Source organism: Thunnus albacares, chromosome 12, assembly GCF_914725855.1.
Source record: "Thunnus albacares chromosome 12, fThuAlb1.1, whole genome shotgun sequence".
Lineage (NCBI taxonomy): Eukaryota > Metazoa > Chordata > Actinopteri > Scombriformes > Scombridae > Thunnus > Thunnus albacares.
Genome location: NC_058117.1, coordinates 12,605,440 through 12,626,620, shown reverse-complemented (window position 1 = coordinate 12,626,620; position 21,181 = coordinate 12,605,440). Strand labels below are relative to the sequence as shown.

The 21,181-nt window shown below is 38.9% G+C and overlaps 2 protein-coding genes and 1 long non-coding RNA gene across 3 annotated transcripts; 1 reads left to right on the top strand and 2 right to left on the bottom strand.

Annotated features, from left to right (window-relative positions):
• Positions 1 to 675: 675 nt before the first annotated feature.
• Positions 676 to 13,542, bottom strand: sirt6 (sirtuin 6). Its single transcript, XM_044367349.1, has 8 exons — positions 13,365 to 13,542; positions 11,881 to 12,008; positions 8,533 to 8,715; positions 6,030 to 6,089; positions 4,059 to 4,154; positions 3,900 to 3,980; positions 2,151 to 2,274; positions 676 to 1,953 (listed from the first exon to the last, which is right to left on the bottom strand). Exons 1-8 carry the CDS (start codon positions 13,428 to 13,430, stop codon positions 1,636 to 1,638), a joined length of 1,056 nt encoding a protein of 351 aa, XP_044223284.1. The 5' UTR covers positions 13,431 to 13,542; the 3' UTR covers positions 676 to 1,635.
• Positions 5,766 to 9,884, top strand: LOC122993307. The gene is made up of 3 exons (XR_006406375.1): positions 5,766 to 5,876; positions 9,351 to 9,352; positions 9,873 to 9,884. It is a non-coding gene; the product is annotated as an uncharacterized LOC122993307 (long non-coding RNA).
• A 1,576-nt stretch (positions 13,543 to 15,118) lies between the features above and the next one.
• Positions 15,119 to 20,551, bottom strand: cdc34b (cell division cycle 34 homolog (S. cerevisiae) b). The gene is made up of 5 exons (XM_044367351.1): positions 19,815 to 20,551; positions 18,533 to 18,619; positions 18,299 to 18,396; positions 17,173 to 17,307; positions 15,119 to 17,021 (listed from the first exon to the last, which is right to left on the bottom strand). The coding sequence occupies exons 1-5, from the start codon at positions 19,998 to 20,000 to the stop codon at positions 16,811 to 16,813; spliced, it is 717 nt and encodes a 238-aa protein (XP_044223286.1). The 5' UTR covers positions 20,001 to 20,551; the 3' UTR covers positions 15,119 to 16,810.
• Positions 20,552 to 21,181: the final 630 nt, after the last annotated feature.

Here is a 21,181-nt window from a genome sequence, read left to right as displayed (position 1 = left end):
GGTTGGGAACCAGTGGCCTAAGAAATAGCTGCCACAGTACAAATGGTACAGAAAAGTGGTTATATACTGTCATATCACCCAAGCCAAGCTACAACACAAGAACAAAAAAAAGGTAGATTGCGAGGACAGAGTGAGAACATTAAGCTCATTAGCACTATCGTGCAGAGACAATTGAGACAAAGTTAATATATAGATGGAGAGGTGGAGCGGTAATGAGGGCTGTGTAATGACCCATTCACAGCACAGGCAGTTTGAATCTGAGTGTGTTTTAGTTGCACCTGTTGCTTATGTCTGGATTGACAAAGTTTCTTAATGGAGTGAAGCTTATTCAACATCAGACACAAGGCAACATGTTCAAGACAGTAATCATCTACTTATAATAAACACCTGTGGCCCACTATACAGTCAGAGCGTCTGATATGAATTTCCTCTCTTTAAACCAGAGAAAAGGGAAAACTCAAGGCAACTAAGGTGCAGGATTAAACCTGGTGCTAAGAAGACAGTAGGTTCGATTATCATGTTCAGTCATAACGCAGCACATAAAGAAAATTTAAACTACATTAGCGTAAAGATGTTGACCTCAAACACAGAATCATATTATCTTAGATGAACAAACATGTTTTCTCCATTTCAGTTGGTTCACAACTAGTCAGAACACAACATACACACAGGAGGTCGTACCAGGAACTGATTGTGTTTATTTCCAAAAAATGTATTAAAAAAAAACAGTAAAGCTTTTTTTTTCCCCCGGCAATGCTTTTCCTGAGATAAAAACATTCTCCTAGAAACACACAGTGTGATTATGGTCCATTTACAGCCAATCAGCAGCAGGTGCTGCGTTTATATACAAAACAGGCGGAATTACACATCTCACGAGAGGAAGAGAAATCTCCTGTACAAGTAAGAGAAGTAGTTTGATCGCTTAAAAGAAGACTTACAACAGAAGATGTTGGGGATAAAACAAAAACTGTGCTCCTCATAATTGTTTTTTACAATGTAACACTGAACTAAAACCTCCCACAGTCGCATGTAGCTACTCATGTCAATCAGACTTAATAAGATCAGACGTCCTTTGGCGTAAAACACTGAACAAAGGTGTCTTTACAAGTGAGATCTGGAGCACTCGGTTAAAAATAAAACAATTAATAAGGTGCAGCAACCTTACACATCTTATTTAAAGCTTCATTTATAACTTTGTGCTCCAGATCTCATCTTGTTGTCCTTTCTGTCAAGGATCTGGTTCTAAGCTCCAAGTGATCTGACTCATAAAGATCCCATAATAGCAGGAGGAACATTTATATCGCACTCTGCTTTGATCACAGACTAAAAGAAACATTTTCAAACATCCAACTGATGTAGCACCATCTCTTTTGACTTATAAGGAGGTCACTGTGTGAGGCTTCAGCTGAGGAATCTTCTATCAGTTAATTTCACGTCGCTTCTCATCGTGGCTGTGAGGCCAGACTGAGAAATCTTGGATTAACAAAACCACTAGAGTACTAGAAGAGTCTTTGCTCCGGAGGGCATAAGAAGGCAAGAACCTCCCTCCTCCTCTGTGATATCCATCAAACCGACAACCCTCAGGTGTAAGGTTTGTTTCTGGATGAGTTTGTGTTGTGAGGAAAATACTTTAGGCTATTTCTCTTCATTTATCCCCACCGGAGAGTCTGCTCTCTCCCTTTTTACTGAAACCGTCTCCTCCTTAACACTCCCGTTCTCTGTTAGCTGCGTTGCTTCTCTTTTTCTCTCTTCCTTTATGAGGCCCTTTTTCACCTTTTCCTTTGCAGTGACTGCACATAGCGGTTTGACATCAGTGGAGGACTCAGAGGTGGCTGTGGAGCTCTCGCAGACAGTCGGCCCATCCCACTTTGGGATGTCCAATCCCAGCAGCTCCATCACCTGTTTCATGACCTCGTCCACATAACCACTGATACGCAGGTGTGCATGCTTGTCCTACAAGATGGAAAATTAAAGCCGTGAAATGAAGAATGTGAAAACGCCAGACAGTGCACATGATCAGCATTTTTCTAAACATAATTTTGCTTTTGATTTGCGCACGACATTTAAAGTGACACTCTATGTTTCCAAGAGCCGACATAGTACATTTATAAAGTATATGTGTCTGTTGGTGGTGCAGGAATGACACGTACGTGCTTGGTGGGCTGCAGGTTGACAATGACCACTTTGCCACCTTTGCGCTTGGTGAGTAGTGGAAGGTCTCCACTGGGTTTGATCTGCATGGAGGTGCCGAGCGTCAGTGCCAGGTCTGCTCGTCTGAATGCCAACAGTTGAGAAAGAGGTCAGGCGTAAACGAAACGAAAGAGATGCAACTGCTTGTGACATTCTTATTATTTACCTGCTTTTCTTTAAGGGAGATTTATAGTTGTGTGGGAGCTGCGAAGCTTCGTTCTTTATTATTATTATTTCGCCGTTTTTTGTCGTCTAACTAGTCCTACAAGTTTTGATTCCAGCGGAGATTGTTGGCAGTGACAACAACATTAAGCAAGCTGAAGAAAAGCTCTCTTTAATTCTATTTATTTATTTGGATCTCATTTAGCTCAAGGCTAATCTCCCAAGAGTTATAGTTATATAGTTATAGTTATATGCTGCTTTACAGTATCACAGCACCAGCAAAGCCATCTCTACTGCAAAGCTTCTTCTCACCATGATTGTCTGTCACAGTGAATGAAAAAGTGTAAACAAAGCGATTGTACAGCAGTAGTCTCCCATTCAGTAACTAGTCTAGGAGAAATAAAATTACCTGAATGTAAATCCAGTTCTTTGAAGGCCGGGGTATGCTCCAAAAGGGCTAGTTCATATGACTAAGTGCTTATAGCTGTGTTACAATGCCTTGGTTGTGCTATGTTGCTTTTGAACAACACTCAAATACACAGTGTCTGTCTTAGAGAGACACGATAATTAATAGTTATATATGAGGAAAACACACACACTTTCAAAACGTCTCTTCTGGAAGACATTCATAGCATTGAACTTGTTTGTTTTGTAAATAGTTGTAAGAATGAGACAAATATTCAAACCCTGGCTACTTTTTCACCTTCACGCATCCACCCTACAACTGCGTGAAGTGATGGGGAATAAGCAATTGTCAGTTTTGGAAAGTTATAGAAATTATTGGACGCAGCCCCTTCCAACTAATCCGAGGTGTGCGTGAGGACGTGTGAGATGCCCGACAAGCACTTCTGTTGAAATATACTCGCACCTTACGTGCGTACAGCCACCATGACGTAAATGAAAGAATAAAAACACATTTGATGCAGGGAAATATAAGCAGAATACAGTCTGATCATGTACAATACACCCGTCTAGTGAAGTGCTGTGAATGGGTTGAAATCCAACAATGAATTATAAATCAAAACCTACATTAACCCCTTGTGTGAAGTATAATACAGTTCTAATTAGCACTCAATCATTTGTCAGATTTTGGTTGCAACGAAGAGCTCCAAACCTTTTCATTGTAATATAAAATGGTAATTACACATCTATTATAGGTCAATGACGGTACATCAAAGTGAAACACAATCAATCAAATTCATCCTGCTGAGGCACAATAAAAGCTTTTTGTGGCTGAAGGATTGAATGGAAATGTAGACACACAGAAGCTAAATGGAAGTATTAAAGCAGACTCACACATACATAAACCTTAAAAAGATTTTAAATGAAGGGGTTATTTGCATGTCAGCTCGCATACAGAATGCAAAGCAAATAAACCTGACATATTATTTCACAGGACTCGAGTTGAAACGGGGATATTAGAGGAAATCAAGTATGTACTGTATGTATGTGACAGGAGAGACGTTAAACCAAACACAAAACAGACAATTGTTTCAAAGTATAACAAAAAGGAAACAATGGAGCACACATTACTGCACTTTTGTCACCTGCTTGCATCGTCTGCTTTGTTCAGGTCTCTGTCTGGAAGAGCATCTTCCCAGTCCAGTATAGTGCTGATCAGCTTCCCTCTGTTGTGGTAAAGAACACACTGATAAATAGCTGATTGTACGCTACAGGTTCATCCAAAATGTCCAAGCATGCGTTACCTGCAGGCTCTGAGTCCTCTGGAGCGGACCACATCACAGTAACGTCCTGTGGGTTTCAGCCCCATCACACCGATCACCTTTTCCCTGACATACTGCCTGGAAAAACCACAAATCCTCCATTTATTTCTCTGTCCAACTGGAGTGCAGTACAATACAGCAGAAAATGAACCCGACAAAGGGCCATTTATACACATAAATTGATACTAAAAACATGACAACATAAACTCAGTAGCCTTCTTTTTTTCTGGAATAAACTGGACTACTTGGACTTCCTTGAGACATTCCTTGAGGATTCAATAAGTTTCTGGAAGAGCTCTTTAGGGATTTTCACACAAACCTACTTGACAGCATCATACAGCTGCTGCAGAGTTGTTTACACATATTGTGCATTTGTTCATCAAGCCTCAATTTTTACTTCATCCCAGAGGAAATCAACTAGGATGAGGTTTGGAGACTGCGCAGGTGACTTGAGTAAAATGAAGTCACTGTCATGTTCCTGGAAACATTTTGAGATAATGAGTGCTCCGTGAAAGGGTGCTTTATCCTGCTGGAAATTTCAATTTGAAAAAAGGATAGACTGTGGTGCAGCTGGTCAGCAACAAAATAGGATCCCTGGTGTGCAAAGAAAACACTCCCCATACAATTACCAGCAGCTTTTACCTTTGACACAAGGTATGGTGGATCATGGATTTGTACTGTTTCACCCAATTTCTGACTAAGACTGTTGCAAAAGAAATCACTCACTCTGATGGACTTGGTGACATTTTCTAGTGTTTCAGTCATCGCATGTCTATTATAGCTTCATCATCTTGCTCTTAGACTACAAGGATGGAAGCCAGTATGGTCTTCTGCTTCAAAGTTCAACAAATGTTTGTTCAGAGATGCCCTTCTGCACATCTTTGCACTTATAGCCTTCCTGTGAACTTTGAACAGGTGCAATTATACGCACATCAGGTAGGTGCAGCGCTATTATAAAACAGCTTCAATGAAAAAAAGATGCTTGACCACACCTGCCACCATAGAGCCTGCCAGCCCAGGTGGGTGTGTGTGTGTATACAATACATGGGTGTGGGATTCATTCTTTAAAACATATTGATCTTGGAAACATTAATATTTGAATTAAAATTGTGGCTTTGGAGTAAGTGTGTGGCCTTCCTGTGAACTTTAACATACAACAATTGCTCTTCTGGCCTCTCTTACTGATGAAGTCCAACTGATTGCATATTTTTAATGCTTAATACGTGAACTGTAGAAGCTGCATTGTGTGAAAATCCTAAGAGCGTGTCTGTTTCTGAGACGCTAGAAAAACCACATCTGGCACGAACAATCATCAAAAAGTGAAGTGTAGAAAGATACTGTACATTCTGGTGTGAAGTGAACAGCAACTGAACCCTGACTGTGAGCTTTATGTTTTGTACTGCAGCTGCATAATTTGCTGTTTATATTACCAGTCACACACACACCTAATAAAATGGCCCCAAAGGGAAAGTCAGTGAAAGACCATAGCTTGTTAAGATGAGAATTATCTAAGACTGTAAAGATCTGAGTGTTAAAGGTTTAGAATTTTTCCAAGTCTGCCTAAAAAACAACAGGTTCCCAAATGAACACAGAAAGAGATTTTTCTCACTGTAATGATTCCTCTTGTGGCTGTTAAAAGATCCCCTTCAAATGTGCTAGTCATATCAAGTGGCTATCTGCCACATTTACAGTCTTTTTAGCATCAAATTCCCTCTTTGTGTTTCCCTGTTGAGCTGCAGTGGAAGTATAGTAACAAAAAGAGGGACTTGGCAATAAAAAGACTGCAATGTTGAAAGACATGTACTTGCTTGTGAAACCCAAAAAATGGGGTTTTTCGAAAAAAACCCAAAAAATTGTAAACCTGTCCTTTTAAGTGTGTTTGTTTAGGGATGTGTGTGTGTGTGTGTGTGTGTGTGTGTGTGTGTGTGTGTGTGCGTGTGCGCGCATACATACCTGCCACACTTCTCACACTCCTCCACAAACATGTTTCCATGAAGCTCTGATAACATATCCCTGTTAGGGGCAAGACGGAAGAAGTCCACAGAGGCAGAAAGATCACAAAGATGATATTCACTTAGATCATTGTCTCTGAAGTTAAAATGATCACGACTTTTCTCCATCCTTTGACTAACTCTGATAAATATTCTGAGCACTTGTTTTCACTTCTGCATTCCATCTGGCACGTGAACAGATTAGTGCTAACCAGTTTACTTTACCAGTTCATTTGCTGTCTCAATGATTTCCTCAGAGAACTAACACTTGGCAGTCTGGCCTGATTTTAAAAAAAACTTGTGGAGGATAGGAGCAGAGCAAGGAAATGGCTTCCAAGGAAAGCAAGTCTTCCAATAAGCAGAAAGTCTGGATGTACTGTATGTAATGAGGAAAAAAATTAAATTCCTGGCCTTGGGTTAGTCCAATATGATTGGATAATCCAGAGTGAAACCAAACATTTTCCATTACACTGAGCATTATTGGAAACTATTTGAGCATTCTTCTAGTGCTGTTATCACAAAGCAGCAGCTTCATATTTAAAACAATTAGTCACAACCCAACATATAACAATTTACCATGAAAAAATATTATCTCACATAACTCACAATACCGTATAAGCCTGTCTGTGTTTAAAAAATATTAGAAATGAAGGCACTTAAATATACACAAGAAGCAGAACACTTTAAAAGTAGAAGAAAAGTACAACATGTCCACTTATTCATTAATCTCCTTTTCACTCACTCCGCTTCAACTAACTCAAATAAAATCACTTTACATGACGCAGCAATATTCCTGAAATGCAATATGTATTTGTTTATGGAGAACATTGTTGCCTATACTTGGATCATTTTGTGAAAATGGGGTAATATGCTGTATATGACAGGATGATACATCCTTAAAGCTGTCACTAATACATATTTTAATATTAACAATGGATAAAATGATTATGTGTAATGTGAAAGGTGTTACTTGTAGTGATCAACCCAAAGAAGATTTTTTTCCGACTCTGCAGCTCCCCTCAACTATATGGAGCATTTTAGCATCTTTCAGCTCCTTGTTTTGGTTTTACAGCGCACAGCTTTACTGGTTTGTTTCACTCTCACTGCTCATCTACCTAGTTTCCATCAAATGGCTGACAAGCAAAGTTAGCGACTAGCTGGTGAATATAGTGGAGCATTTACCAACTAAAATGGCATATTTTTTTCTCAAGAGAGGGTGGAAATGAAAGTGACGCTAAAGGGAGAGTTAATGTTGGACTTAGGACTAGATCGTACAACGGCGCAAGGCAAAGCGCTGTACTGAAATGGCTACAGTCAAAGGCAGAGAGAAAAGCCAGCTGTCATAGGGAGTGGTGAGAGGTGATGCTTTGTTTGCTTTGCTTTGTTTGCAAAGTTAACCTCTATTTCCCCATCAAACTGATGCCAGATCGCTTGCACATACTCACAAATGGCCTTCCGTTTTGTAGTCTTCGTTGCTAAGGTTGTTGCTAAGGTTGTTGTTAAGGTTGTTGCTAAGATTGTTGTTAAGGTTGTTGTTAAGGTTGTTGCTAAGGTTGTTCCACAGGCTATTCACCTTTTCCAATCGCATATTTTGGATCGGATTTGGGTTCCAACATGTACAGCTGTATTTGAGAAGTTTATATTTGTAATAAAGAATGATAGGAAAAAAGCGAAATCCAACAACTATCATTTGTTTACGTACACATTTTGCACTTTGTAACTTTGTTTTGAAAGGTGCTACATAAAAAAGTTATTATCTGAGGGATAATATCCAGCTCCTTGCCTACTAACAACTATGATTTGTGTTACATACTGAGGGGCAAATTCACAAAGGATGCACTGCAGCCTCTGATAGCACGATGAATTGCGCATCACTTGCAACTGATTCACAAAAGACATTATGCTAATGATATTACAACACAAACATGGCCATTAAGTTTTGCAGCTGAGTGCAGATTGCCCTTGTTCCTGTATAACGAGGTGCAGAGGCATTCCTCAAAACTTCAGGCAAGGAATTTAAAAGTGACATGATCACTGGAAAGCCTGGGCATGGCACCCCTTATAAATGCGCTTCAGTTACCACCAACTCTCTGAAGATGCTTATAATTTCACTAACTGTGTGTGGCAATTAGCGCTGGTCCTTGTGAATTGGACTGTTTTTATAATGAGGCTAATTTGCATAGAGAGGGGCCATTTTTTTTACCAAATGTATGCATATTACCTAATTTAAATATGTGCAAATAGCAAAAGAGCACCAAGACGCTATTTGCTTGGCAGCTCATTTAGGGGTGCATTTCACCCTTTGCGGGTGCTTTGTGAATTAAACAAAGTTAAATCTTTTTGTCGTGTTTGTGCCGGTTTAGTGGCTGCAAAAGCTACACAATCCTTTTGTGAATTCGCCCCTGACTGTATAAAATGATTGATGTGTGCATCATGCTACAGGACAGCAAGCAGGGCAAAGTTACCTGGGAAATCCAGATCGGACATGCAGGCCATCAACATTCTGGCTAATGAGATACTTGAGGTACCCTGCCCTTTGCAGTCCCAGAAGGGCCAAGTGTGTCAAGCTGGGTCGGGCATCTTCAAATGTGGTGTCAAAGTGAGGTGATTCGCCCTTTTGTTCCAACGTCCACACACCCTTTGGACCCCTGAAAGAGAATATGGTGATGAACACACTTGACAGCAGGCATCAGGATGGGACCGTTTATAATGCAGCGGGTGGACTGGAAGCAATACAAGTGTACAACTGGTGCGTGGGCTTGCATTCATGATGCCACTCATTGAGTCTAATCAATCTGATGGGAGGATTTCTGCAAAAGTTCTGTAACAATTTGACAACATGCTGTCAGATGCTGCTAGTTTAGCCTCCTGAAAATATGGAAAACCAACGACAACAAGAACAACAACAAAAACCACTGACAAAACACTGCTCATCATTCTGGTAGTCCTTGTTCTGATAGACCTATATGTTCTTCCTGAGGGCAGGAGATCAAACAAGTGATGGGCTGGATGTGATTGGCCTCTGATGATGCTGTGAGATTGGCGTAGGCAGCAGGAGGTGTAGATGATGGTGATGTCTGGTAACTAGGCCCCGATGATTTTCCCAGTGGTCTTTATTACTCCCTGTAGAGCTTGCTGCTCTGCCTTCGTGCAACTGGTGAACCACACTGACACGCAGTATGTCCGCACACTTTTGATGGGAAGCTTCAGTGGTAGGTTTGTTTTTCTCAGTTTTATCTCTCATCTCCAATATGACCTGCTCAGACCAGTTTAAAACACAGAGCCGTGTACATCACTTATTACACGCTTATCATCATGAGAAAGATGGTGCAGGATATGAAAGCCAGAAAGGATCTGTAGAGCTGGTAGATTCACATGTTTTGGTGTCTTCAATAATATTAACCAGAGGGACTGAATTTCTTACCATCAGCTGGAGCATGTGTGTGTGGCAGCAGTGGGAATATAATTTGTGTTAGTTGGCCTGATGGGGAAATAGGAGCCTTGGCTTTAATGATATTGCCATCCAAGGTCAGCTATACATGACTGACAGGCAGACTAATCAAATATTAATTAGTCCAGTTCCACAGCTAACATCTCCAAGCATGTATAAATTCACACAGGCAAACATCTTCCATTCACACCAGCATGACGTCATGTAAAGTCTGAGTAACAACATTTTAAGTTTTTGTGTCCCAGCTCAGTTATTTGCTTTTGCTGGGTAATAAAGAAAATCCCTGCACTATAACGGAAGAAAACAAACAAGCTGTAATTTATTTCAGTGTGTGTGTCTTGTTATTCAACCTAGAGCTGATCTGACATGTAATGAGCATGTACCACCATCATCTGCTCATACAGTGGTACTACAAGAGAAACTTGTAGTACTTGCCAATTGCATAATTATTTCTCTCTCTGTATGAATGTGTAGTGACATGATGGAGGTATTTATCCAAAGTAAATCTGTCAGAGATCTAATCCTTTGGCCAACGCATTCATTTGCATTACCATAGCATTCTGATATCCTTAAAAATGTGTAAATTTCAAAGCAGATGTAGTTAAATGAATTGAAATTCATCACTGGAATCATCATCATCTGTCTAATAACCCCTCTGACTTCAGCTCTGGCTGCTGTGTTTTTGGAGAAAGCAACTGTTCTGGCTCTTATTGTTATAATACATAATTATGAGCTCTTAGAATCAAATATGACAATTGATTTCTGAAAATGTGAAAGAAAAATGGAAGAAAATCTTATTGCACTGATACTTGTAACCACAGTGCCTCACAATGAATGTGCCGCTAGAATAATAAGCATATCTTATTCAGAAACTGACAGAAAGAGCTGTGAAGCATTAAGGATTTTTTGTTCAAACTTTCTTATTGTCACACATATCATGTAATTAACATCATTTGATTTATTTAGCAGCTAATGTGGCACACCAAGGCAAGATATATACAGAGAGGCAGTCAGAAACCTTTTTAAATTCTAAACGGCAGAAAAAGATCTCTGTTATGTTATTTACATATTTACATTATCATAATCCATCTTTCCAAGGCTGTCAAAAATCTAAAATGGCACTATGCAGTTAGAGTCATTTTTTTCTCTCCTTCCATCCAATTTCTGATCAACTGTTTGTTCCTCCTGATTTTCCTCCCTTCAGTATTTACGGTAGTAACTCTGTGTGCAGAACGGCTGCCAGAATCTAAATTTCTCTGCACTTGACCTGTCAGAGACACTGAGGAAATTGTCCTATATCAAACTGCTCTGATGATTCACCTCCACCGAGACAGTCAGATCAACTTTTGAGATTTTATATTTTCACACAAAATGAAGAATTTATACTGTATAAATAAGCTGCATCTCCGAATACATTTATTTGCAAATAATCAAATGAATAACTGAAAACAATGAAAAGATCCTAAGAGAAATATTATTGAAGTGAACATACTGTACATTAATGTGCACAGAGGAGTTTTGACATTTAAAATGTGAAAGGTAAATGCACATAAAAGGCTTATTTATCACATATGAATTCAAATAAACTTCACCTAAAAGGCTTCTTCGGGTTTCCAGAATCATTCGTCTATTAAAATTCCTCTAGTAAGTAAATAAAGAACCTTTTAAAAACAGAGTATATCAGTTATTGATTGAATACTTTCACTGAAATATGCTTTTTTGCTTAAAGCCCCATCAAAAGCAATACAGATGTGTAGTGAGGTTTTCTAGTTTGGCATTAACTACTGATACTGTAGATTTACAGGCACAGCTGGAACAATGTTGATTAAGCTCACTTTTAAACAGCCCTTAAGTTCAAAGCTTAAGTCACAATAAGAAATGGACATGTGTCCTCAGTTTCTTGCGCAGCCTGTAATGTGGCCTTTCATGAATGGGATACAATCCAATAACTGCAAATTCAGAAACTCATTAGCTACACGCTCATGCTTTGTGAAGCAGCAGAGAGACACAAAGATATGAAGTAACAAGAACTGCAGGATGACAGCTGTTCATGTTCACAGATATTGTTTGTTTTTTGTTGTTGTACTTGTGTGAGTGTTAGTTTCTCATCAGCTATGATACATATATTGCTTATTTCTACCAGTATGTGTAGTCCTGACAAATCAGATACCACTCTGCTTTTATTTACAGTATATGAGAGAGAATGTCATATTACCTCCATGTTGAAACTGAAATTAGAAGTGGAGTTCAGTGTTTCCAATAGTTAACGTTGCCATGCTTGAGAGAGAAAAGCTGTGTGTGTGTGTGTGTGTGTGAAAAATGGGTTACAGAAGAAAACAGCTGTGGTGACTCTGTGACTCACCTGAAATCAGGGATGCCTGCTGAGGTGCTGATTCCTGCTCCAGAGTGGACGACCAAGTACTGAGATTCTTTTATCAACTGAGCGAGGGTCTCTACCTTCGCCTTCAGCTCCTCAGGACCATCAAATACCTGCCACAAAATAACAGCAGGTACAAGAAACACCCGTTGATACTGGTATAATAAAATATTACAATGGTTAAGTTAAAGTTAAGTCATTTTCCTAGGTTTTGCACCTCACACAAGTTAGACGTTCAGTCATTTTCATCTTTCATTTTGTCAAATGATGCTACTAAAACCAGCTACTGTAAGCTTTAATGCCTAATTACAAACATAATACATCTATATGCATGAGGAGACTGAATCTGAACAACAGAATGGTGCATGTACAACACATGTGTTTCAAGGAAATTTGGTTTCAACTGTTTATATTACAAACATGATTAAGAACAGCTTGTTTTAAAACATGTAACTATTTTGGGAAAAGAACAAGAAACTCCATTAAGTTCAGAGCTTTAACAGAGTTTCACGTACCAACCGAGGTGCAACTTCACTCTTTTTTTAATTTATTAAGCAATGTACAATTTTGATGTAGTGGTGCGTTTAGCTTTTGACTAAAGACTGCACACTTCCTCCACAGCTTTTTTCCTCAGGCTGTAACCCTCAAAGACCCCTCTCACAGCCCCCCGTAGTCTTACCTGCTGCTTGCACCCCACCACACAGACTGACGATGATCTCCTCCATTCCCTATACTTTGCATATTTATCATATAGTACTCAAATACTGTTGGACACTATGAAAACTTTGTGTATTAACTTAACTGCTCATTGCACTGGACCAATCTGTCAGCATTACCCACATATGATCCATCATACAACAACTTACTCCCCCCTAAACTTATTTGTAAATATTGTTTTTGTATATTCTTATACACTGTTAGAGTTATACTGTTAGAGCAATTTAGAATTGCTGTACTACGTTTTTTGTAATCTCTGTCTTTCATGTACTGTATATAATCCTATTTAACTAGGAAACTGTTGTCGTTTTTCTTAATTTTACTTCTAACACCTGCACCAAAACAAATCCCTTGCACTCATTGGTGAATAAAGTCTGATTCTTAATATGCAGTATATGTAACATATATATAACGCTCATAAAATGTGACTCATTGCTGGAGTTTAAATTATCTCTGTTATAAAGGCAGTAGGACAACACTAAAATATTGCTAACACATTAACTTATATAAAGATTATGAGCAACTGTGTTTTAGAACCATTTCTGCCCGATGAGGACTTTATACTTGAGTACCATCATCTCAAACTGTTATTTAATGAAGTGCCTTTGAATGTGGATATTGCAATTTTTACTTCTAAAATCTAAAACAGTTCATTCATCACAAACATGAGCCAGGCAGACACTCAGCTAATCTGCTAGCTCATTTTTTAAAGAGCTAACTAGCAAAGCTATAAGCTACTAGCTAAATTTTACCTCAGGAAGTCCACAGACTCCTTTGTCTTCGTACGGCGAAAGCCCGGCGGCATAATTCACAGACATGGCTGTTGTTGGTGTCGTATCCTTATTGTTTTTATTGTAAATGCTGCGAAGTAGCGATTCAAGATTCAACCGAGCAGCTTGTTAACTGTTGTGAGACTGACGTCATCCCTGAGGGACGGCATATGCTGCATTCATAAAAAATGGGGAAATTAATATGTTGTATTTTTGTCTCTCCCCAACCGCTCTTTGCTTGGAATAATAAACTCCTAGTTTTCCCCTTTCACATAAACGCATGTAGACCTACAGATGATAGGTAAACTTGCCAGTGATTACAGTGGATAACATTTAGATGAGGCATAAAAACAATCAAAATGTACAGAAACATGTCAAGGCATTCTTCTGGGCGTCAAACCAGAAGACTGTTTATATTTGTGGGTGGATTCCAGATATTCCCGTGTGACCTGAATGCAGCACAGTCTCTACCATCATGAAATAATCGTCAACTCCGTTTTAATTAGATTTCTACATTAAATAGATAAAACCAACCAATAACATGACTGGCCCAGTGGTGGAAAGTAACTAAATACATTTACTCAAGTACTCAAGTACTTTAGAGCAATTTTGAGGTACTTGTACTTTACTTGAGTATTTCCATTTTATGCTACTTTATACTTTCTACTCCACTACCTCTATTTGACAGCTTTAGTTTTTTTCGGATGAAGATTGGACATAATGGATAATATAACAAGCTTTTAAAATACAACACATTGTTAAAGATGAAACCAGTGGTTTCCAACCTTTTTGGCTTTTGACGTCTTACAAAAAGCAGTGTGTAGTTGGGGTCACATTTCAGATGTCTATGTGTTGTTAACATCTCCATTAAATAGTGATTTTTCTCTCTAAACTTCTCACATGATTTCATTTCAATAAATGTTCAAAAGATCCAATATTTCACCAAAAAAGATTAGAGAAAAAGTCCAAAAACTGAAAACAGATTTATGTATCAGAACTTTGTTTTTTCCTCTTTCATCTCCCATTAATCATCTCACGACCCCTCAGATTTATCTGGTGACCCTTTGGAGGGGCCTGACCCCTAGGTTCGGAACCACTGCACTAAACAAGCTAATTGTATATAAAGTAGCTCCAACAGCTACAACATTAACATGCTGCTCTAACACTGATGCTTCAGTATTAATAATCTAATGTCACATATCAGTTATTGCACAACAAATACTTTAACTTAAAGTACATTTAGCTGCTAATATTTCTGTACTTTTACTTGAGTAGTATTTTTCATGCAGGACTTTTACTTGTAGTGGAGTATTTTTACATTGCTGTATTGATACTTTTACTTAAGAATCTGAATACTTCTTCTACGTCTGCACAGGCTCATAATTATATATAAATATGCAACACAGACAAAGCCTAATCACATTTGAAGTCCTCCATCTGTCTAAGAGAAAGAAAAATATATGTGAAAAAAGGTGTATTGTAATGCTGTAAAATGTAGTTTGTGTGGGCGAGTCATCCATTAAAAATAGAATAAACTCTCCAGGATCTATGAGGGATGTCTTTAAAACTTAGACTTACAGTTTTATAAATTATACAATCAAAAATGTATATTTTAAAATCATTTTTAAGATGTGCCTCAAAACTGTACAATGTGTAAAAGCGAATATTAATAGTATAACTTGTAATAACATGTTATAGCAAATAAAGTAAAATTGTTCCAAGCACTGTACAGTGCATATTTTTTCCAATAAATCTTTATTTTTCAGTTTTAAATAGCCGAAAATAAAAAGTAAACACAGGTGAATAAAACAACAAGGTGATCATCCATACAGCTACATGTGCATATCAGTTTATGGTTCCTGTTGAGGCTGTAAACCAACTCTGAAGACCACCTAGGAGAAGAAAATAATTGCTTGCCTTAATTGTTTTTTCATTATCCTGAGAAATTCAGTGTGAAGTCCAATTTGAGTAAATTAAACAATCAGTATTGCTGATGCAAAATACACACAGAGGACACCCATACACTCTAAAAAATATATCAAAACCCGTCCACTCTCCACTAACACAAACAACAGTAAAAGTAAAACATGGCGGCCTTGTTCTTTTTCACTTCCAGGGCTGAAAAACTGTAATAATCCTTACTGATACTTCAACATCTTTTGACAGAAAATTTTCTACTTTTTTTTTGCCAATCAAACCTAATAATCTCATTACATAAAATCATTCTCAAGCAAAGATTGCAGGCATAATGTCTAACCAAAGAAAGAGGCTAAAATAACAAAGCTAGCAAGAGAGCAAACAGAAAACAAAGACGAGAATATAACAAACATTCATAAAATGTTTTGGGCTTTCTTTTTACGCTGCTTTAGTCTTTGGCTCCATCAGGTCTCTCAGAGAGCCAACCTGAGGAGAAATACCATTCTGATCAGTAATTCATTCTGCCCCCCCCTCTCAAAAACATCCTACACAACTCTTTATCTGAGCTAATTCAAATAACATAACCTCACACTCAAAATGACAGAGAAACACATCAAACAGTAACCAGAAGAAACACAGCAAAGATCAATTTCATGTTGCCAAAAATGTCCACATGAGGATTTGACCCACTGACCCGGCTGGTCAGCCGGTCCTCCACATAGAGTTCTCTGGGATCTCTATCGTCGCAAGTTTTTGTTATCACCCAGCTGAAAACAGATCATGATGCGGGTAAATAGTCCACCAGTAAAAGAGACAAAAAGCTTCCAAGATGTTCTGGCATGCACAAGAATGTTGAAAACACTGTCCCGTGACATCTCAGGTCCGGTCCTACTGAAGCAAGACAGACAGTGAGACTCGGGAATGTCCGATTCAATGTATCGCTGTTTGCAGCTACACTGTTCGACACTAACAGGCAGCTTGAAGTCCTCCATCTTCTGTCGGTCACTGAGACCAACTACTGGTGAGCAAAACCCAGTTATAATTAGGGAAGTAAAGATATGCAAGAAAGAGGCTGAGAAAAGTTCGTAAGTGTTTGCACCAGTGCAAATGTTGCTATTGTTGAAAGTGGTATTAACCCCACAATATCTTATACTGTACAGGGGACTGAACATCTTAATACGATTAAGCGATATTTGAAGTTATTCTCTCAAAGTAAGGTTTTAGGTGATGATGGAGAAAAAGGTTTGCAAAATTATTTGAACTGGTGACTTTTGTGCTGGTGCAAATCTTACCAGGTCGGACCCTTCCACAACGGTGCATCAATGTCAGCCTCCGAAGAGTTCAGAAGCTAAAGAAAAAACAGCTCTTTTCATTGGTTTAAAAGTGGGAGGCGTCAAATCTTTCTCAGGTTGTAGACCTAGAATTTCAGACAACCCGGGCAGAAAAAGGGGGTTTAGCATATGTCAGCTAGATTGGGCGTGCGGTTGAAAAAAAAAAAAAAAAAAAGCATGTCATGACTCCTCATTGCCCGAGTCGTCTTCATCGTAGCAGCAGTCACCATCCCCGTCCTCCACGTCGTCATCGTCGTAGTAATAGTCATAGAAGAGGTCGGAGCCTTCGTCAGGAGGTGGGGCGCGCGTGCGGACACAGTACTCGGCTAGCGTGGTGGGCACCTTCACGCCGTCACGCTCGGCCTCCGCCTTGGTGGCCAACACTTGTTTCCTAGAGGAGATATTTAAGAATATATACAGTGAGTTCACATTTCAGCCTGAGGGCTTAAAGCAACACTGATAAACTGAGCTTCATCTACAAATTGAATGTACATTTGTAGAAACGACTGGTCAGGTTTGCTGATACTGTGTGACTGTTTTACCTGATGATCTCTACATATTCCCGGTCTTTGCCCTTGCTGTCCCTCCATTTACGGTACATGACGGAGGCGTCCACGTTGGCAGGAGAGAAGGTGTTGGGTTCGTTCAGCAGCGAGATCACACTCAGCAAAATGGTCCTGAGGACACAAAGGGGAGTCACAGTATGATACCTATTGCACATTTACAAATAATTACTCTAAGAAAGCTACTTCAAATAGCATTAAACACATGAATTATCTATTTGAATAATAACTGACTAACGGGAAATATATCTTAACACTTATGTTCTCATAGACTGTAATTTACAGATATTTAATGTTGCTGTGTAAATACCAATGTCTGTGACAGAGACAATGTGAAAGTGCCTTGAGTCACAGTTTTTCTTAATGTCCACTAAATGCTGCTCAAAAAAGTAATCTTGATAAAAGTGACATATTTTCAGCAGTGTTATTAATTATTTTATCAAATGTAGGTGGTAAGTTGATGGTCACCTTGGGCTCTGGGAAATAGTGATGAGACTTTTTCACCATTTTCTGACATTTTATAGACCAAAAGATAAATCAATTAACTGAGAACTTATCAGACTAATTGATAATGAATAGAATAACATTAGGGCTGAATAGAGTAGCATTAGTTACAGCCCTAAACTTAATCTTATTGTTCCACACACTGTAAATGTTTTATCCCATTATCTGAAAACACTGAAGTCATTTTGTTTGTGACTGAGTATTATGTGGGTTCTGATAGAGGCCTTTCACTGCTTAATGAATTATTTTAGAAAAATGACACCCTAACACAAATACACAATGAAACACTATTGTTTCAAAGACATAATTGAAATAGTTTGTGATTTACACTCAGCTGTGATGCTTACACATTGTGCAAGTGTAGAATGTGAGATGTCTATTGACAACAATGGCTGAAAAATGGCTCATATTACACATGTGGTGCTGAAAACCCAGATAAATGTTACTTTCTGGGAATTTGTGAAAAGACTCCACTGAAAAAACAAGACATGTGATAACAGTATGAGCCAGGTGAAGCAGTGAAGTGCTTGACAGAGGACAAAAAAGGGAGGTAACCAGAAGGAGGGGCGTATGAGTAGAGATAATGAGAGATTATACTTACCGGACATTCTGGGTGGGATTCCATCTCTCTGAAGGCAGCTCTCCACTCTGCGGGTCGTCCACTGGAGGGTGCAATATAGAAATGCACACATCTCCATTCTAAAACAGAGAGAGAAACAGCTATTTCATCATGTGACCACTGCAATATGGCTATTTAAATGATACTGAGTAACATGAGTGCACATAAGCATGACAAGGAGTTAGATTTAGTGTTATAAACTGAGTGATACTTCACCTCATAGATGTTTGGGTGCCACATCTTGGTGAGGAACCGGAAGGCAGGTGGGGAGTATGGGTAGTCTATAGGGAACTTGATCCGAGCCTAGGACACAAAACAGGCCTTTACATGTAGCTGTACACTGTATTACTAAAACATCTGACATATTTTTGCTGAGAGGGTTGATTGTTATGGATTTCATAATGTGTGGCTGTGTAAGTAATGCCCTTAAAGGGAAACTTTATTTTTCTGTGAATGTTTTTTTTTAAAGAAGTATAAGAAATGTTTCAAGCCCCAAAATGTTTTAAGCTGTATATAAATCTCTCATATTGCTGCATGGTATGGTAACAGTAAAGAGTAAATACAGGTTCAAGCTGGCAAAGGTTGTAAATTGTGGCCACCGAGTCTGCGGGGGGCTGTATGGGAACACAGGATGAGGAGGCAGACTCTGTGTATCCTGGAGCAACATTCACATCCCCTGTTTTCCAGGTTTGACAGGCTAAACATTAGTTAAGTATTTACAGGAGTCATTTGGAAGAAGTCATTTCTCCCTTGCTCAAGACTCTTTTTCCCCTTTTCTTTCTCAAAGGATTGGTTCAAATCTGTCTTAAAAACAACAGTCAGATGCCCATATGAACACTGACAGAGGTTTTCCTCCTCCTGTTCATACTGACTATTAAAAGATTCCCCTCAAATGTGCTTTCAATGTGAGTGATTGGGGCCAAAATCCACAGTGTGTCCACACAGTCATTTTGTGCAAAAATACATTTAAAAGTTCTGAAGCTTATGAGACTTCAGCAGTCTGAGTTAGTCATATTTACTGGATATCTGCCAGATTTCCAATATTTTTAGCATCAAATTCCCCTTTTTTGTTTCCTCAAACAGGGTTTCACTATTGACTTTGGCACTAAAAAGACTAACATTTACTTGATTTGACTAATTTGGATGGCTGGAGCTTCAAACTTTAAACTTGTATACATTTTAGCACAAAAGCAGCACCACTTACATTGTGAGTGCATTATAAAGGGATGTTCTAATGGCCAGTATGAACAGGAGGAATGATTACAGCATGAAAAATGTTCATTTGGGCACCTGACTATTGTTTTAGGACAGACTTGAAAAACTATGAACCTGTCCTATAAGGTGTTTTATAAATGTATGTGTTGTATTTTATAGTTTGGAGGATTCATACTGTCAGTGCTGTTGTTATGTGTTGTGTGCGTTTGTTGTTTTCATGAGCTCCCAGATGACAGTTTCCCACCTTGGTAGACAATACGGTTGCATCATATTCTTCTCTTACCTTAAAATACCCCCCTTCATAATGAGTGTTGGGGGGTCCGAAAATGGCCACTTCCCAGTTGTACAGATCTGCCTCGTCCACCAGTGTTATTTTGAATCCCTCGACAGGCTCCTCCTGAAGGCTCTTCATCTCCAACATGAGTGCTTTCTGTGAACTGGCTACATGAGACGAGTCGTGTTGTGCCATATCGACAGCTGATAACACGGCTGAGTTAACCCAACAACCTGCCGACACTGAAAAACAACTTGTGTGTGTTTTTTTCGATGATCGGAGACAATGAAACAGGCCAAATCAACCAGGCTGCGCTCAAACCAAACAAAGGTTGCGCTGATTTGTTCCCAAATGTGCTGAGTTATTTACCAATGTCAATACTGGGAATGTGATAAACTAACCAAAGCATTGTGGCCGGCCAGCGCCTCCAGCTTTAGCCTGTCTACCTGGCAGGACAGCCGCGGATATAAGCCGTAAATCTACTGGTAGCTGCTGGCTAATATAAGCTAACTAACAAGCTCTACCTTTAGCGCTCAGCTGAAGCCGATCTTATAAAAGTTTCTACCTCCCTGCTGCTCAGACACGAAATTTAAAAACACAACTATCGATCTGAAATGCGAACAAACCGGAGCTCTAACGCTCCGAGTCAGAAAATGTACTTGATATCGCCCCAAACAGCAGACAAGGTAAAGAAGAGTGTTGCTGAAAAGGAGTCTCCTTCTCCCCCTCAAAACAGCCAGCTGCGCCCTGTGCTGTCTGGGATTTGTAGTCCAATTGTCATTTGTAAACATTACTTTTCCGACTGAAAGCAACCAAAATGCCACACAACGCGGCACACAATTTCTTGGTTATATATAATCTGATGTAACTCGGGGACATTGGTTGAGTTGTGACGATTATGTCTTGAGCTTTTTTATTGAAGAGTGATTCAGAGAACTACATTTGCCAGTTTCGTGACGTCACTGAAACGCGAATGTTGTTTGTGTTTCTAAAAAAGCTGCTCTGACCTATTTTCAAAATCACATTATTTGAACACAACAACACATCTCCGGGGTGTTAATTTGATTTTAAACGTTCAGCGCGCTGTTAAAAACTGCACCGTTAAATAAAGGTTATTTATTTCGTACTTTATTTTTCCATCGTATACTGTGTCGTTTATGATATGCGCCAATGTTGTGGGAAGTCCCTTTAGGCTGGCTTTGTTCTGCCTGAGTACTTAACTTTGAAATTAGACAACTTAATTATGAACTTGACAAAGACAATTGCTTTTGATGTTGACTTGTTACAGTGACGTGTATTTGTTTTATGGAATGTTTTTTAAAAATCCATTGATAGACTTTTATTATTTTTACTGTAATACAGTATACGTACAATTT

What these genes read in the sequence shown, in the direction of transcription:
- cdc34b (XM_044367351.1), bottom strand. Translation starts at nt 20,000, where the DNA reads ATGGCACAACACGACTCGTCTCATGTAGCCAGTTCACAGAAAGCACTC. An exon ending in GGCACCCAAACATCTATGAG is followed by an intron (nt 18,397 to 18,532) that starts GTGAAGTATCAC and finishes TCTCTGTTTTAG; the next exon opens with AATGGAGATGTGTGCATTTC. An exon ending in GAATATGTAGAGATCATCAG is followed by an intron (nt 17,022 to 17,172) that starts GTAAAACAGTCA and finishes TATCTCCTCTAG; the next exon opens with GAAACAAGTGTTGGCCACCA.
- sirt6 (XM_044367349.1), bottom strand. Translation starts at nt 13,430, where the DNA reads ATGTCTGTGAATTATGCCGCCGGGCTTTCGCCGTACGAAGACAAAGGA. An exon ending in GTCCGATCTGGATTTCCCAG is followed by an intron (nt 6,090 to 8,532) that starts GTAACTTTGCCC and finishes TGCCCCTAACAG; the next exon opens with GGATATGTTATCAGAGCTTC. An exon ending in AGAGGACTCAGAGCCTGCAG is followed by an intron (nt 3,981 to 4,058) that starts GTAACGCATGCT and finishes TTACCACAACAG; the next exon opens with AGGGAAGCTGATCAGCACTA.